Consider the following 17098-nt stretch of genomic DNA (forward strand, 5'->3'; position numbering starts at 1 on the left):
GCGGGAGTGGGTGACAGAGACTGAAAGGAGGATCTCTTCCATTGAAGATTACTTTTCCCCTCTCCCTGCTCGGGTGTCTGCCGCAGAAAAACAAATATCCTTCTGGTTCCAGAAAGCTGATGATCTTGAAAATCGCCTTAGACGCAATAATGTCAGAATAGTGGGGCTCCCTGAGTAGGCAGAAAGTCAGGACCATGGAGACTTTATTGAGGCCTGGTTTAAAGCTACTTTTCCTGATGCCCAGTTTTCATCTGCCTTTGCAGTTGAGCGGGCACACCGAGTCCCTGCCAAGCCACCTATACCTGGTGATGCCCCCCGGGCTTTACTGGCTCGCTTATTGAATTGTAGAGACCGCGACCTGATCCTCCGCAAAGCCCGCCAGAAAGGCCAGCTGCGGTTTGAAAATGCTCACATCTCCATTTTCCCTGACTTCTCAATTGAGTTGCAGAAGCAGCGAGCCACTTTCATTGAGATCAAGGGGAAGTTTAGGGAGAACGGGATTATTTACTCGATGTCCTACCCAACTCACCTAAGAGTGATTGATGGCAGTCATGTCCTCTTCTTCAACACCCCGGATGCTGCCCAGGTGTGGTTCAACATGAAAGGATGGCCGCCATGAATTCCTTTTCTATCTGCCTTAGAAGTCCACCTGTGATTGAAGTGCCTATTGTTTCCAATCCGATGTGACTGGAGTGATTTCTTTTTTCCTGTTTTTTTTTTATTTTTTTTACATTTTTCTTTTCTTGCCACTCACAGGAGTTACCTTATTTTAGTCAATCTGGGCTCTACTGTGTTGTCTGTGCCTATGTTGACTATGCAGCTGGTGCATGGATGACCTTTCCATTTATTTTCCTGCTGCTTGTGTGAACTGCAGGTATATCTCTCATTTTGAGTTGCAAATATTCTCCTATATACTACTGTTGGTCTCCGCTGCTCTGTGCTGGTCAACTTTTGGAACTTCCTCTGTGATCTACATTATCCTTTAGTTCAATGGAGTACTGTGTGTCCCCTTTTGCGACTGCAGCAATTTTTTTCTTTTTTTTCACTATCCTCTGTTGTTCTCCACTGCCCTCTCCTGGTCAAACTTCGGAGCTCCTTTAGTGACTCCTCACATCCCTCTGTGACCTGATGGCGAAACTAACAGATTTTTTTTTTGCTGCTGATTTCCATCACTTGTTTTTACATCGTCTCCTCCCTCTTTTTGTCTTTCTCCTATTTTATGCTATAGGGTATTAGCTCCGTGCTCAGTCATGGGCTGTCATTGTATTTTTCTGTCTATGAGAGCTCTTAGCCAGCCGGCTCCACGAATTGCCCTCACATATTCTGTGGCATTGTGTGGGCAATGCCCCATTGAAACTGTTTATTTATGTGTTTCCTTTGTTTATGTCAGTTTACATTTCCCAGCATATTTTGCTGTGTAGCCCGGAGTTCCGGCTACTTTTATTACTTTTTTCTTACAGGTGCATCTACATTTCCATGATTGTGCTGTTCCACATGGTGCTATTAATGCTTGGTTTGCCTCTCCTGTCACTCCTATGGTACTTTGTATGGTTCCCGTTTCTATGATTTTTACACGACTATGTATACCTCCACTTTGACCTTTACTAGTGATGACATAGACGCTTACCTGTCAGACTTGTTGTTTCCCACCTTATCACAGGAACAATGTGAGAGGTTAGAGGCGAATATCATGGAGGACGAGGTTTGGGAGGTTACTTCCCTGGGTAAGTAAAGGAAGGGAAAGTGTGACAAGTGCATATAACTTTTATTTCTTTACATCAAGATCCAGTCCTGCTCTCCCCAAGAGTAACTGTGTGGGGGCACAGCCAACATGTAAGTAAGGCCCAATTTTCCCCACCTGTTTGACAGGTGGTTATAGTTTAGATTTTTTACAGCAAGGCCAATTCTTGCTTTCATCAAAAGTACCTCCATAAAAGGCACAACCGACACTCATTGCTCAATTTTTCTACACCTGTGTGACAGCCAGATACATATAATTTGAGTTTTTGTGCAGCAGAGTCCAGTCCTGTGCCCTCCAAGAGTAACTGTGAGGAGTTATAGTTTACAGGCATGACCAACACCCAAGGACAAATTTTTCTGCACCTTTGTAACATAATTTTCACACCTCAGATGACGTCAACCTATGACAAAACGCGCCGGGCGTTACCAGACGTGACGTCACCACAACCCCCTGAATGCTGGCTCTGTATGTGATCGCGGGACGCCGCGGCTTTCGTTGTGGACATTTTTTGCCTTGATATGCTTGTCTCCGTTTTTATTATGTAAGTGCAACTTTTAATAAATGGGCTCATATTTTTTTGACAATATTACGCTATTTATGTCTCTCCTTTTCATCCCTGCAACCATGCTTTAAATCTGATGGTGCCGATACTATGAGAACTTGTGGTCCGGTGATCCACCAGCTGGTTTACTTCCCCTAAAATGTGTATGGCTATTGGCTAACCCATTAGGTTGGAGGGCCCTGCTGTTCTGGTAAGCAGCCTTCCTTATGTTGTTTGCTCACGGGTGACACTACTCCTGTTACAGCTGGGAAGAGGCCTTCTTCCAATCCTCTGCTGGGACCTGTGGTTCCTTTTTCAATGCTTTGGTGGTTATGGTACTTCAAGAACTCTTCTTTGTCTCATGGACTTTCACTTTATATATCACTCACTGTTCCTGTCTGGAGTGTTGGACGATATTAATTTATCACAGTTATCGATTGTGTATTTGTTTGCACAGTGTTTATTTTGCATTCATTTTATATTGATGATTCATTTTATATTATTTTAGGGTTAGCGCTACACATTGTATACATACTTGTTGATTGTTTTTTTTCTGTAGACCAGTGTATTGTAGCTTCCCTTTATATATATATTTCTATTGCACACTCGATTTTTGTTCACCATTTTTAGCGCAGAAAACCTTTGCTTTATTTCGCTATATTTAATTTAAGAGCAGAATCCAATTCTGCATTTTCCAAGGATAACTGTGAAGGGTTATGGCGTGAAGGCACCACCAACACCAAAAACCCCAATTTTCCGCACCTGTTGCTTCTATCCAAAGTCTGCGAAAAAGACACCACACTTTATCTAAAAAAAATTGTTAATCTTGGCCTGAGTGTACAATTATTTGGCTTCTTTACATAAGGCATGCTCAATGTGGTGCAAAACTTTGTTATTTTCTTCCGAAGTCTGCCAAAAAGACATCAGAATTTATTCAAAAAATCTCTAATCTTGTTCCAAGTGCACTAAATTGTGGCCTCATTATACAGACTGGCTCCCCAAGCTCTTGTTTACAAAATAAAGAAATCTTAAAGGGAAAATCTGTTTAAATGTCATTTTTTTCTTTATATATTTCAGTTTTGCTGCAGCAGGTCCCCCTAGGCACTATATTTAAAGGAAATTTTCATTTTTATTGCCTCGCTTTAAGCATTATTGTTTATAATTACTGCTCATTTAACCACTTAAGCCCAGGAGGATTTGGCTGCTAAAAGGCCAGGGGGTATTTTGTGATTCGGCACTGCGTGACTTTAACGGAGAATTGCGCGGTCGTGCGACGCTGTACCTAAACGAATTTGACGTCCTTTTTTTCCCACAAACAGAGCTTTCTTTTGGTGGTATTTGATCACCTGTGCGATTTTTTGATCATGCGCTATAAACAAAAAAAGAGCGACAATTTTGCAAAAATAACAATATTTTTCACATTTTTTTATATGAAATTCCCCCCAAAAAAAAAGTAAAAATCAAAATTTTTTAACATTTTTGGCCAATTTGTTTTCTGCTACATATGTTTGGTAAAAAAAATCGCAAAAAGCGTATTTTGATTGGTTTGCGCAAAAGTTATTGCGTTTACTAACAAAGGGAAAGATTTTTGTCATTTTTGTTGTTTTTTTTTTAACGCGTAATGGCGGAGATCTGCGATTTTTTTTGCGGTACTGCGACATTGGGGCGGACAGATCGAACCCTTGACTGACATTTTTGACACTTTTGGGGTTACCAGTTACATTTCTACAGTAATCAGTGCTATATATATGCACTGTTACTGTAAAAATACACTGGTAGTGAAGGGGTTAACTTTATTTGAGAGGGAGGGGTGGTGTGTGTCCCTAGGGGCGTGATTCTAACTGTGATTGGCTGTCTGTTGAGCTGTAGTTACACTGATCAACGGTTCTACATAGTAGAACCGTATGATCAGTGTTTCTACACAGGAAGAACTGACAGGTGGCTTGTTTACACAAGCTGCCTGCCTTTCTCCCTCTCCCCCGCCGATTGCCGAGTGACCGGCGGACATCGGGTCTGCCGGTCACACGCGCGGGGGAGCTCCGTGACTGCGCCGGCGCCGGCGGCGCGCGCTCGCTCCCGAGAGCCTCCCAGGCTAGTGACGTTAATTTAAGTCACTTTGCCTGTGAGGGGCTGACTGCCGCAGTAAATCTACTGACAAGTGGTTAAAAACTATATTTTTTTAAACGTTTTTTATGCACTGATACATGTCCCCCAGTTGAGTACCAGGGCCACCATACCCTTTCTATGGCCAAACACTTTCATATAAGTCCTAAAAATGGGGACTTTTGATTTTTTGAGTTCTGGACCCATAGACTTCAATAGGGTTCTGGGCTCTGGTCAGAACCTTTTTCCTGTTCTAGAGCTGTGGTGTAGAACAGAACCTGGGATGTTCTGCCCATTGCTACAGCTCACATGCTTGCCTAAAGGTTGCCTGTCCAAACATGTCAATTCAATGCTCAAAGTCCTCCACCTAAGACTTTATTTATTTATTCATCATGAGCCCTGATGAAGAGAGAAAATCAGAACCCTTGAAACACTTTACATCAGGATCCAGTCCTGCTCTCTCCAAGAGTAACTGTGTGGGGGGTTACAATGTGCAGGCACAGCCAACATGTAAGTAAGGCCCACTTTTCCCCACCTGTTTAACAGGTGCTTATAGGTTAGATTTTTTACAGCAAGGCCAATTCTTGCTTTCATCAAATGTACCTCCATAAAAGGCACAACCGACACTCATTGCTCAATTTTTCTACAACCATGTGACAGCCAGACACATGTAATTTGCGTTTTTGTGCAATAGAGTCCAGTCCTGCGCCCTCCAAGAGTAACTGTGAGGAGTTATAGTTTACAGGCATGACCAACACCCAAGGACAAATTTTTCTGCACCTTTGTAACATAATTTTCACACCCCAGACGACGTCAACCTATGACGAAATGCGCCAGGTGTTACCAGACGTGACGTCACCACGACCCCCTGAACGCTGGCTCTGTATGTGATCGCGGGACGCCGCGGCTTTTCGTTGTGGACATTTTTTGCCTTGATATGCTTGTCTCCGTTTTTATTATGTAAGTGCAACTTTTAATAAATGGGCTCATATTTTTTTGACAATATTACGCTATTTGTGTCTCTCCTTTTCATCCCTGCAACCATGCTTTAAATCTCATGGTGCCGATACTATGAGAACTTGTGGTTCGGTGATCCGCCAGTTGGTTTACTTCCCCTAAAATGTGTATGGCTAACCCATTAGGTTGGGGGACCCTGCTGTTCTGGTAAGCAGATTAAAGGGACCCCCTAGGAAATCACTGCTCATTTAAAAACTATATTTTTTAAAATGTTTTTTATGCACGGATACATGTCCCCCAGTTGAGTACCCGGGCCACCATACCCTTTCTATGGCCAAACACTTTCATACAAGTCCTAAAAATGGGGACTTTTGATTTTTCGAGTTCTGGACCCATAGACTTTAATAGGGTTCTGGGCTCTGGTCAGAACATTTTTCCAGTTCTAGAGCTGTGGTGTAGAACAGAACCTGGGGTGTTCTGCCCATTGCTACAGCTTACATGCTTGCCTAAAGGTTGCCTGTCCAAACATGTCAATTCAATGCTCAAAGTCCTCCACCTAAGACTTTATTTATTCATCATGAGCCCTGATGAAAAAAGAAAATCAGAACCCTTGAAACGCTTTACATTTACTCATATGCCCCGATGAAGAGAGAACATATGAATCCTCAAAACATGTTGGCTATTTGTAAAACAATTCTACTTGAATTGTTTTTTATCAAATTAAATTTGTTCCTTGGACTACAATACTTTGGTGCGGCACAGAAGTCCTACTTCTTTCTCTAATCCAACTAAAAAGCAGTTTTATGTGTTGAACTTAGCCAACCAATAAATACTCCATAGCAACTTTATCTATTTTTGGGCAGACTGACATTATAAGACAGGAAATAATAATAAATAGTTCTAAATAATGTTTATTACCTAACTTGCTCCCTTTAAGCGCCTACAAACCCTAGAACAGTGGTTCTTAACCTGGGTTCGATCGAACCCCAGGGGTTCGGTGAGTCAGTCTCCGGGGTTCGGCGGGGGGGGGGACAAAGGGGCAATTGCTCCCCCCGAGAAAATATTACTGATTGTGAGGCCGAGCGCACCCCGGGAAATCAGAGCTGCGGTCGGGACAACTCACAGCCATTACACATAGACACTTGACACTCCGCCCCCTGTACCTCCCCCAGCAGGATTCCAGCCTATCTCCTGCAGGCTGCTTGCTGCGTGAGTGGGCGGGATGGGGATGTACCTGACCACGGAGATCGCGCCCGCCTGGAAGAGGGAAGTGTGAGCAGCTGAGCAGAGGGAGCTGAGTGAATGTTCCTGGAGGTAGGCTCAGCTAGCTGTACGTGGTGGATTCGTTTACAAGGACCTCTATGCTACGTCTGCTGAGTTACTGCAGCTTAGCATAGAGGTGCTGTTAGCTGACAGATGGAAATGCATGTCCTTTTCATTTAGCTCAATAAAGCATTGTGAATACCCCCTGGTGTGTGCCCTCCTGATACCCCATGGAATGCTCTCCCAACACCTCCCCCCAATGTGTGCCCTCCTAACACCCCATGGTATGCCCTCCAAACACCTCCCCAAAGTGTGTTCCCTCTTGACACCCCATGCTATGTCCTCCGAACCCCCCCCAGTGTGTGCCCTCCTGATACCCCATGGAATGCCCTCCCAACACCTCCTCCCAGTGTGTTCCCTCCTGACACCCCATGGTATGTCCTCCCAGCCCCCCCAGTGTGTGCCCTCCCAACACCTCCCCCCTCAGTGTGTTCTCTCCTGACACCCCATGGTGTGCCCTCCTGACACCCCATGTTTTAATGGTTTTGTTCTTTGTTCTTAATGGTTTTGTTTTTTGAGATACAGTCGCCAACACTTGCAGGGAGGCCCCAGCGAGATTTGAACTCGCAACCCCTGGTTTACAAGACCAGTGCTCTAACCCCTGAGCTATGGAGCCTTTTTTTTTTTTTTTTTTTTTTTTTTTTTTTTTTTTTTTTTTTTTTTATGGTTTTGTTTTTTAATGGTTTTGTTCATTTTGTGTACCTATGTATAAATATATATCTAAATATATACCTATGTTTTGAATTTGAAAAAATCATATTTTATTTTTTCAATTAAGAAGGGTTCGGTGAATGCGCATATGAAACTGGTGGGGTTCAGTACCTCCAACAAGGTTAAGAACAACTGCCCTAGAAGTATCCATCGCAGAGGGAATTGTTCAGATGTTGCTGGCTTTTATGATATAACTCTAAACACATAAATACTGAGCCAGTATGTCATAGGCAGTTGTAGTTGGTGGGCTTTACAGCTTTTTTAATGTAAATGTTACTATTCTCCTTTGACATAATGGACACTTTAAGAGCCAATACAGGTATCAGAAATCAACACAAGGAATCATGAGCATTCAAGAGCCAAATATTGCAGTTTTAATTGAAAACCATAACAACCATGCATGAAATATTCCTTTTTAGTAATCAATGCTTTGAGCATAAACCACACAATATGATGTTCCTCCTGTTGCTCTGGAGACTTTGTTGCAGTTTTCAGTCTTGCCGTTTTCAGTTACATATAAAATCTATGAATATTCTTCTTCTAATTGTCTTACTCCTTGGATTTTAGAATGTGGACTTGTTTTCTTCTTGTTCATGCCACCATGGTTATTTGCCCTACTGTAGAGATAAAACAATACAACATGTTATTTTAGCGCTCATTCAAAAGTCTGTTTTGAGGATTTCAATAGTCTGGATTGAGGTTTAACAGAAATATCTTCATACACCGCAACATTTCAACATGTGCTGTATAACAGCCAACATTTACTGTACATTTGGGGAAATGAAAAGTGCATGGCTATGAGTAGGACCTGACATCTGACAACATAAGCCGTCCTTTATGGTCTGCATAAATAAATTCCCTTCACATCACAATTTATAGAAGCAGTATCATTTATCATTAAATTGCCAGTCTCCAAAATGGACCTTTACCCTAAATTAACTTTAATTTTGTCCTGCCTCCTCCCCCTCCCTTTCTCACATTTGGATATTAATTTTATTTTTATTTTCATTTATTTGTTTTTTAATTTCTAAGTTAAAACTGCAGGCATACCATGAGTTAAGTCTAACGAGGTGCCTGCCACCTTGTTGACTTATCTCTATTATTTACATCTGACAGTTTTTTTGTGCTCCAGGAAGATAACTTCCAGAGTATAGCCAGATGCTCGCTGTAGTCTCAGCTACTTCAAGAGCAGAGTTGCTGGAATTGCTATGCCTGCCCCTCCCCTAATTTTGCCTATTTACAGAAGCCTTTCACAATATGCAAAGGCTTCTGTGAATGGGCAGCAGAGGGGTGGGGCAGGAATAGCTGCTGTGTGTGCTTCTCTGCTCTCACAGCTGGAGTGTGTCATCTGGGAATGCAATAAACCGGTTACATATAAGTAATAGAGATAAGTCCCAGAGATGACAAGCACCTAACTGGGCTTAACTTATACTGTGCCTGCACTCTTTGTAAAGTTGCTGAATTCCAGCTATATTGGATTTTTCTATGCTGCAATGCACTTACGTATTTCTTGTCTAGGCTAGAATGATGCTTGTGCCCCTGCTTCCTGGATTCTCCGGGTGTGCACATGTGACCCAGGGGTTCAGGTCCTGGCAAAGGGTACTCTCTGTCCTTAAAGTGGTTATAAAGGCAGAAGGTTTTTATTTTAATGCATTCTATGTATTAATATAAAAACATTGTGCACGTTTGCAGCAGCCCCCTCAGTCCCCCTAATACTTACCTGAGCCCCTGCTTGATCCAGCAATGTTGCACAAGAGACTCAGCTGTCTGGGACTGTCCCTCCTCATTGGCTGAGCCAGTGGCGGGCACCATTCAAAGTCAGTGAGCCAATGAGTAGAGAGGAGGTGGGGCCGTGCCGTGGCTACATGTCTGAATGGACACACAGAGCAGTGGCTTGGCTTGGGTGCCCCCATAGCAAGCTGCTTGCTGTGGGGGGCACTCGGCAGGAGCATAGGCGAGGGACCCGAGAAGAGGAGAATCTGGGCTATTCTGTGCAAAACTATTATAGAGCAGATAAGTAAAGCATGTTTGTTATTTTTGAACAAAGAAAAATAAGCCCTTAGCATCACTTTGAGGAATTAGATGTGAAGAAAAGTGTATGTATTGCAGCTTGCCCCAAGGAACAGAGAAGGGAATATTCAGATTGTCTGCTGCATGGCTGGGAATGGAAATCCACTCGGGGCTGCAGGGAATAAAGCTGAGACCCACAAAGAGAGCAGGTGTGTGTGCATGGAGTGTGCAGTGAACACTGGGACAGGGTTCAGTCCTGAGGACTGCCTATAGAGCATCCGGGAGCCTGTGTATGGTGCTACTGCTACCGCTGCTGTTGGAAGAGATTGTGTGCTGTTGGGGTCAACAGAATAAGGTAAGTACTTTTAGAGCCCATCGACACAAATGAGAATTATATCAAGCATATGTGTGTTAGGGGGAGGGGTCCATCTTTTTTTTGGGGGTGGGGGGATATTAAATGGCATCTAGTTAGAGATCTATTTGCAAATAATTGGAGCAAAGACTGGAGGGCCAGAAACCGGATCAGATTCCTTGCTTTGTCAAATGAAATCGAACTGGTAACTACAGTATAAACTAGTGATAGACCGATATTGGTTTTTCGTTGCCGATATTTTGGCCATTGCATATCAGTATCGGCCGATATTGGCCGATATTTTCGTACATTTTAACGTTTTTTTATTTTTATCACTTGACAGGTACTCTTGTGGAGGGATCTGGGGATCTAAAAGACCCTAAACCCCTCCTCTGCACTTTAAATCAATCAAAACGCCAAGTTTGGCTGTTTTGAATGCTGTCATTTTTTTTAATCTGGCGCCGAGTACCCGGAAGTGATGTCATGACATCACTTCCGGGTTTTTACATGGAGACCCGATCAGAGCTGAATGCGGCTTTGATCGGGTCTTCGGCAGCCGTGCAGGCTATTTGCCCGGGTCTCCCGGTGGGAAGGGAGAGCCGGGCGAGCCGCGGAAGGGGGGATGTCCCACCCCGCTCCTTGTAATGACAGCCGAGCGGCTTCTCAGCCACATCGGTTGTCATTACAAGACAGCCGACCATCAGCTATGGACGCCGGTACCGGGATGATGCCTTTAGCTGCAGGCATCACTCCGGTACAGCACTTTCCCGAAATATCGTCAATATTGGTAACCTCCGGGGCCAATTCCGATATATCGGGGAAAGTGCATATCGGCCGATCACTAGCATAAACAATAACTTCACTTGTGCTTCAATTTGCTGTTCTGTATTTGTGTCTGGTATTTGTATTGGTATCTCTGGTTCCACCACCCCCCCAAAAAAAAATTAAAAGTCAGCAGCTACTGTATGGTGTAGCTGCTGATTTTTTCTATTTGGGTACATACCTGTCAAGGCATCCAGCAGTGTCCTCACTCGAGCCGATTCTTGAATCGGCTCTCGGGTGCTGCTGCCGCCTTCTTGGCTAGCGGAAACCCGGCAGCAAAGCCTTGCCGCTTCACAGCCGGTTCCCTACTGCACATGCGCAAATCGCGCTGTGCTTTCTTAATGGGCCGGCAGCAGGGAGGAAGGAGGAGGGGCCAAACTTCTGGCTCACTTTGCTAAGGCAAACTGAGTCGAAAGTGGGAGTAAGTACCTGCCAAAACCAGGTACCCGCTCCCCCCTCCCCTCCAAAAGGTGCCAAATGCGGCAGCCAGGGAGGGGGGGGGGGGCAGACAAGCAGAGCTTCCACTTTTTGGGGGGAGCTCCGCTTTAATAATGAATTTCAGGAAGTTAATATCATCCTGGAGCATTGTTTTACAGGCACAAAGAAAGGAAAATATGCTCAGACTTTATCTGTCTCATGCCTGGGATATTCAGACTAAACACATAATGAAGAAATGTATAAAAACTCCAAAAATAACAATATGTAGAATCATTAATACAGTATATAGGCAACTATTTGCAAATTATGACTTTAAACGTAAAAGTCAAGCTAAGCCCCACCCCCCTCTATCCGACGAGTCTCTTTATTGGTCAAGGAATGCCACCCATTACATTAAAAGACCAATAAAGAGGCATGGGAGGAAGGAAGGGGTGGTGCCAGGCTAGAATTTTACAGGAGAAATATAGAATGGCTTATATATGCAGGTGCCTCTATCTCTGATCGTTTTTAATGAAGAATTCAATCAGCTAGAAAAATCAAGAAGCCAATGGTGACTCTCCCACATCCTTCAAAATAATAAAAAATAAATCTATTGAGTCCTTAACTGCTATATGTAAATAAAAAAAATACAAACCTGTCTACCAAGTTCACTGTCACATGGATACTTATATCCTGCACCTCCAGTCTCCCCTAGAATCAGAGATAATAAAGAAAGTTTGAGAAATGGTGGAAGGTTAAAGGTCAAATACAAAGCAGAATTAAATTGAGGGCATGCCATTGACAGCAGGGTCGATCCTGGGCGGGTGCGGGGGATGCACAGCACCCAGGAGCTTCACAATGTTAAAAAAGGGGGGGTTGCCGGCCGAAGCTGCCAGTGACTCCACTCAGTGTCTCCGGACTGTTACTGCCTGGAGCCAGAGTTACTACTAGTAATCCTACCTTCCCATTTAGACAGGTGTACGGCCCAGATAGATAGGAGATAAGACATCCGTTTCTCGTCTGATGCATTAAAACTAAACCTACCCAGTCCTAAGCAGGCCACAGAAGGAGTGAAATTTGTCTGGTTCAGCAAGGACCGTCTGAATTTCGATCCATGTGTGCCTGCTACCGCTCGATAGAAGTCAATTTAATGATCGACTTATGTTGATTGGGTCCATTTGAAAATTTTCTTGATCAGTGGCTACAGCCAGCGATCATTGTATCCTGACAGGGGAGGAGTCCTGCTGTCAGAACACAATGGCCCAGTGAGGAGGAATCCTCTGTCCACCACCTCGACTGTGTGACAGGAGGAATCCTTTTTTTTTTTTTTACCCAGTGGCTGAATGGGAAAAAAAAATCCTTATCTATAGCCAGGCTCTCCGTAAGACAACATAGCAGTTTGTCAGACAGATATGTTTTACATAGATATGTATTTCTTCCCATCTGGGTTGGTTGACATCACTGACAAAATATAGCCATGGTCACCATTCCTGACCCTTTCTTTTCAAACCAACTGATGGCCAAAAGTGGTGAGGTGTTGGTGGATTGGCGTGTTTTTCATTTGGGGGGGTTAGTAAATATTGTATGGTGGGAAGGAAATACTGCGCCAACTATCAAGAACTATGGAACAGCTGCTAACACCACAGACGACAATCTGCGACAAGCTGTGGTGGCTGGTGCATGATAATTTGGGGGGGACGGCAAAACGAACACCCCCCCATCGGCAGGACGGCCGGTCGCCGACAAATCCCCCACAACCGCCATGGGACAGCCGGCAGCCAAATCGACCACCGCCACTGGAGGAAAGGGACACCCCCCCCCCCTTCAAACAGCACACAGGAAGAGAGCTTAGGCTGTCAATCATAGGCTGTGTGCTGGAGCTCCCTCCCCTGTCACCATTTTTCTCTTGGTGTCAGGAAAACTTGTCAGAAGTGACAAGGCAGCAGACAGAAATTACACTTAGTGCTCTGGACTGGGACAAGTACACACTATAGAAGGATATGCTTTGTTCATATTTCATGTAGAAATTAATTACCACTTTAAAGGAATTTTGGAATTTTATATTTTTTATTTTAAAGCAGAGTTCCAGTCAAAAGAAGGACTTCCGCTTATCTGTCTCCTCCTCCCCCTCCCCCCCCCTTCCTCCGGTGCCACATTTGGCATCTTTCAAGGGGGAGCGGGTACCTGTTTTTGACAGGTGCCCTGTCCCCACTTCCGTCGGACCTCACCGCGGTGAGGTACATCAGAGGTTCTGTCCCCTCCTCCCTCTGCTTCCAGGCCAATTACCGAGCGCAGTGCTCTTCGCGCATGCGCAGTAGGGACCCAGCCGTGAAGCCACAAGGCTTCACTGCCGGGTTCCCTTAACGGCAATGGCAGCAGGAGCACCCGACAGCCGATGGAAACTCTGGCTGCGGTGCCGACATCGCTGGACTCCAGGACAGGTAAGTGTCTTAATATTAAAGTCAGCAGCTAAAGTATATGTACAGTATGTGTAGCTGCTGACTTTTAATTTTTTGGAGGGGGAGCGGAACAACGCTTTAAGAATTGTTGTTGCTCCCTATCAAACAGTATTTTTGTAAAAACAGTATTTTTGTAAAAAAAAAAAATGTTTGCACTAGTACACATCCCCCATGGCAGTACCTGGCCCCCTTTGCCATTTATTTGACAATCCCTTGCTATTAGCCTTTAAAATGGCCAGAACTCATTTTTTAAAGGATAAGTTCACTTTAAAAAAATAAATAAATAAATGCACATTTTTTTGCAGGTAAAAGAAAATGTGCATTTATTTATTAAATTTGTTTGAGCCTTTTTCTGCACTAGCGATCTGCAGATTACTTGTGCAGTGCAGGTCTCCTGCAGACCTGTCAGTGTATCTGTGTCCATACATCCCTTATGGGCAAGCAGATACAATCTGGCGGGAAGTGCGAATAAACTACCATGGCGTTCCACAATGCCGTACTAGTTCATTGAAAATTGCAACCTGACAGCCGCAAAGGCTGCTGGACCTTACAGTTTTCCATTCACAGGATAATGTGAATGAGTGACGCGGACAGAGCCACAATTTTTTTTAATTGTGACAGCTAACGGGGGGGAGGGGTATGGTCCAGGACCCCCTCCCCTTTTCCCTCCCCTTTCCTGACCTGCCAATCTGGTATGGATTTTGGGGGGGGGGGGGGGGTGGCACCCCAAACCTTTTTTTTTTTTTAATTTCGGTGTGGGGTTCCCATTACAATTCATACCAGATCCGAAGGGGCTGGCATGGACTGGGGGAGGAATCCCATGCAGTTTTTTTCCTTAATTTTTTAATAGCCAAGTGCTGGCAATTGTAACCGCGAGTCATTTAAATGGGATTTGACTTTAGAAATGCAATTTTTGCTGTAGCATGTTTTATGCATGCCACTGATGTGCCACTTTACAGGCACATTAAGGGGGCCCCCCCCCCCCTCCCCAGACTTTATATTTAAAGGAATTTTTCATTTTTATTGTTGCATTTTAAGCATAATTAAAATCACTGCTCTTGAAAAAACAATTGTTTTTTTAAAAATGTTTTTTTTCCTTGATCCATGTCCCCCAGGGCAGTACCCGGACCCCCGTACCCCTTTTATGGCCAATTACTTGCATATAAGGCCCCTTTCACACATACGGACTTTTCATTTCATCAGTTCAGTCACGTCAAAATGGATGAAGTATTCATCAGTTTTTCGTCCATTTTTCGTCCATTTTTCATCCATTTTTCATCCATTTTTCATCCATTTTTTTTACATCCACTACCAATGCAAAAACAGATGAAAAACAGACCGTTTGTTAGTCTACATCCGTTTTTCGTCTGATCTGTTTTTTTAACGGGAAAAAAAAATAGGGCTTTCATCCGTTCAAACAAAAGGATTTTGACGGAAGCAGATGAAAACGGATGTGAACGGATGATCATCCGTTGTCATCCATTTTTCCGTAGAAATGCATTGATTTCCGTTTTTCATCCGTCAATGGATGGATGAAAAACGGACAAACGGTCCGTATGTGTGAAAGAGGCCTAATGCCTCGTACACACGCAACGATTATCGGCCGACCGATCGTCCGACTTTTGTCCAGAGTGGTGTTTTGTTGGTTGGAATGTGCCTAGACTGCACACAAATTTTCTCGGCCAACAAAAATCTACTTCAGAAGTGATGTCATGTGCTGGTTTACTTTCCGTGTGTTTTTTCTTCTCTGAGCATGCCCAGTCTTGCTCATCAGATTTTTGTCTGCCGAAATCTGTACTGACTGACGGAAAATCGGACGTTGTGCTGATGGCCAACAAAAATGTTATAGTCTGCACACCAGATTTTGTTCGGCTGAAAAGTCGGAGTCGGTTGTCGGAAGCATCATACTAACAAGCCGAAAATCGGCAGATCGGACGTTGGCCGAAAATTCCCGTCCAATAATCGATGCGTGTGTACGGGGCATTAGACTTCAATGGGGTTCCCCGTTCAGGTTAGAACATTTTTCCTGTTTGGAAGTTCTGCTGCGAACCGAACAGGGGGGTGTTCGGCCCATCCCTGGTCCTGGTATTACCTGAAAGATGAAAGCTGATGGCTTGCTATTAGCAGCACGTTTTATTATTTGCCAATTTTCTTTGTCCTGGATTTTATTGGTCAGTACAGAGAGGCTGTGACATAGGCAATGCCTATATGGGTTTACCGAGTCTGCTTGTACGTATAGGCATGTATTGCTCCATGCAGTTTTGATACCTGTATATTAGGATTCTCTGACATTACCTGTTACTATTTCTTCTGCTACAACGGAGGCTGACTGGAAGGCCGAGACTCTGTTCTGCAAATATGTTGGTAAAGTAAACTTGGTTGCTGTGCCATTGACCTAAAAGAAAAAGATATTAATATATAGCTTGAAAAAAAATGATACATCAGTCAGACTCAATAACTTAACTTGACTAATCTAGGAGAAAATGAACATGCCTGATACAGAATTAAATGAATTGCCTTAAAGGACAATGTGCAGGTCGGGGGAATGCTTTTTGCAGACACTGTCACTTTTCTCTGCATGGACAAGGTCAGTGGTGTATTTGGGTTTTGTGCTGCCCTAGGCCTGACTAAACTTGTGCACCCCCTAATTTAAATATGACGCACCCCTTCCTGTAAATGCCACACCTCTTCCTGTTTATGACCCGCACTGTCAAAATCACTGTTAAATCACAGCCACAGTCTATCAGTGTAGCCTCATCAGTTCCCATAAGTTCAGCCTCAGCAGTGCCCATCATCATACCATAATATCATACCATATCATACCAGGAGGTAGCAGTGCGACCGCTTTATGGGGGTGCCAGACTGATTTGCCTCCTGGATCCTGCCCTCCAGCCCAATTCGCCCTATAAGACTGGCACTTTACTAAAAGTGTGTAGCGCAAGCCATCGGGAACTCTTTTTAGTGGGGGAGGCGGGAGGAGGCTGTTTTGTACTTGTGCGTGGTGCAGCTTTTTTGCTGCCCCCCTGCAAAGTGCTGCCCTAGGCCTGGGCTTTGTTGGCCTAGGCCAAGATACAGCACTGGACAAGGTGACATTATTTCTTTAAAGTGGCTCTCATGTCTTTGCCTACATGAGCAAAGTACTGGTTCACTTTAAATATGGGCATTTCAAACATAGAAAGAACAGCTCCAGCTCTGTCTCTTTAGGTATTCAAGCCTTGACCCAAACCACCTCCTGGCCCAGCCAAGCATATCTACTTGTAGGTAGGTGCTGTCTACTTTCCCCACAGCGGCATAGCGGAGGAAGAGAAAGTCAAGAGGAAAATGGTTCCCCTATGGATTCCTGAGTGACTCGGGAAGCTATCTGATTGGATGCTGCTGCTCCACGTGACTATAGCAGCCATCTTGGGTCAGGCAGAGCCTAGTTAGGTTCCTGGCTCCCAGGCTTGATGCACAATTTCACGTGTGGGTAGGTAGGGACAGGTCACCCATCTAACAGGGACAGTCATTAGTGACAGGGAGAGGTTCCAGACAAGTAGGGAAAGGATAGGGACACTCTATCCTACCTGGAGACATCCCCATTTGGGTCCGGACTGGCCAGGCCCATCTGACAGGGACAGTCATTAGTGACAGGAGAGGTTCCAGACGAGTAGGGAAAGGATAGG

At 44.3% G+C, this 17098-nt stretch overlaps 1 protein-coding gene across 1 annotated transcript in view; it reads right to left on the reverse strand.

The window, feature by feature from the left end:
* Nucleotides 1–7727: 7727 nt before the first annotated feature.
* The window catches only part of LOC309564199 (ovostatin-like), a gene marked incomplete at its 5' end in the record, with an annotated part of 155628 nt that continues 146257 nt past the window's right edge, over nt 7728–17098 (reverse strand). The window contains 3 exons of the mRNA XM_082268829.1: nt 7728–7993; nt 11633–11688; nt 15732–15831. Of these exons, the coding sequence (XP_082124955.1) occupies nt 7991–7993; nt 11633–11688; nt 15732–15831 (159 nt within the window). The 3' untranslated portion in view covers nt 7728–7990. The remainder of the gene's footprint in view (nt 7994–11632; nt 11689–15731; nt 15832–17098) is intronic.

Source organism: Pelophylax lessonae, assembly GCF_965119305.1.
Source record: "Pelophylax lessonae genome assembly, chromosome: 9".
In the NCBI taxonomy this organism is placed as follows: domain Eukaryota; kingdom Metazoa; phylum Chordata; class Amphibia; order Anura; family Ranidae; genus Pelophylax; species Pelophylax lessonae.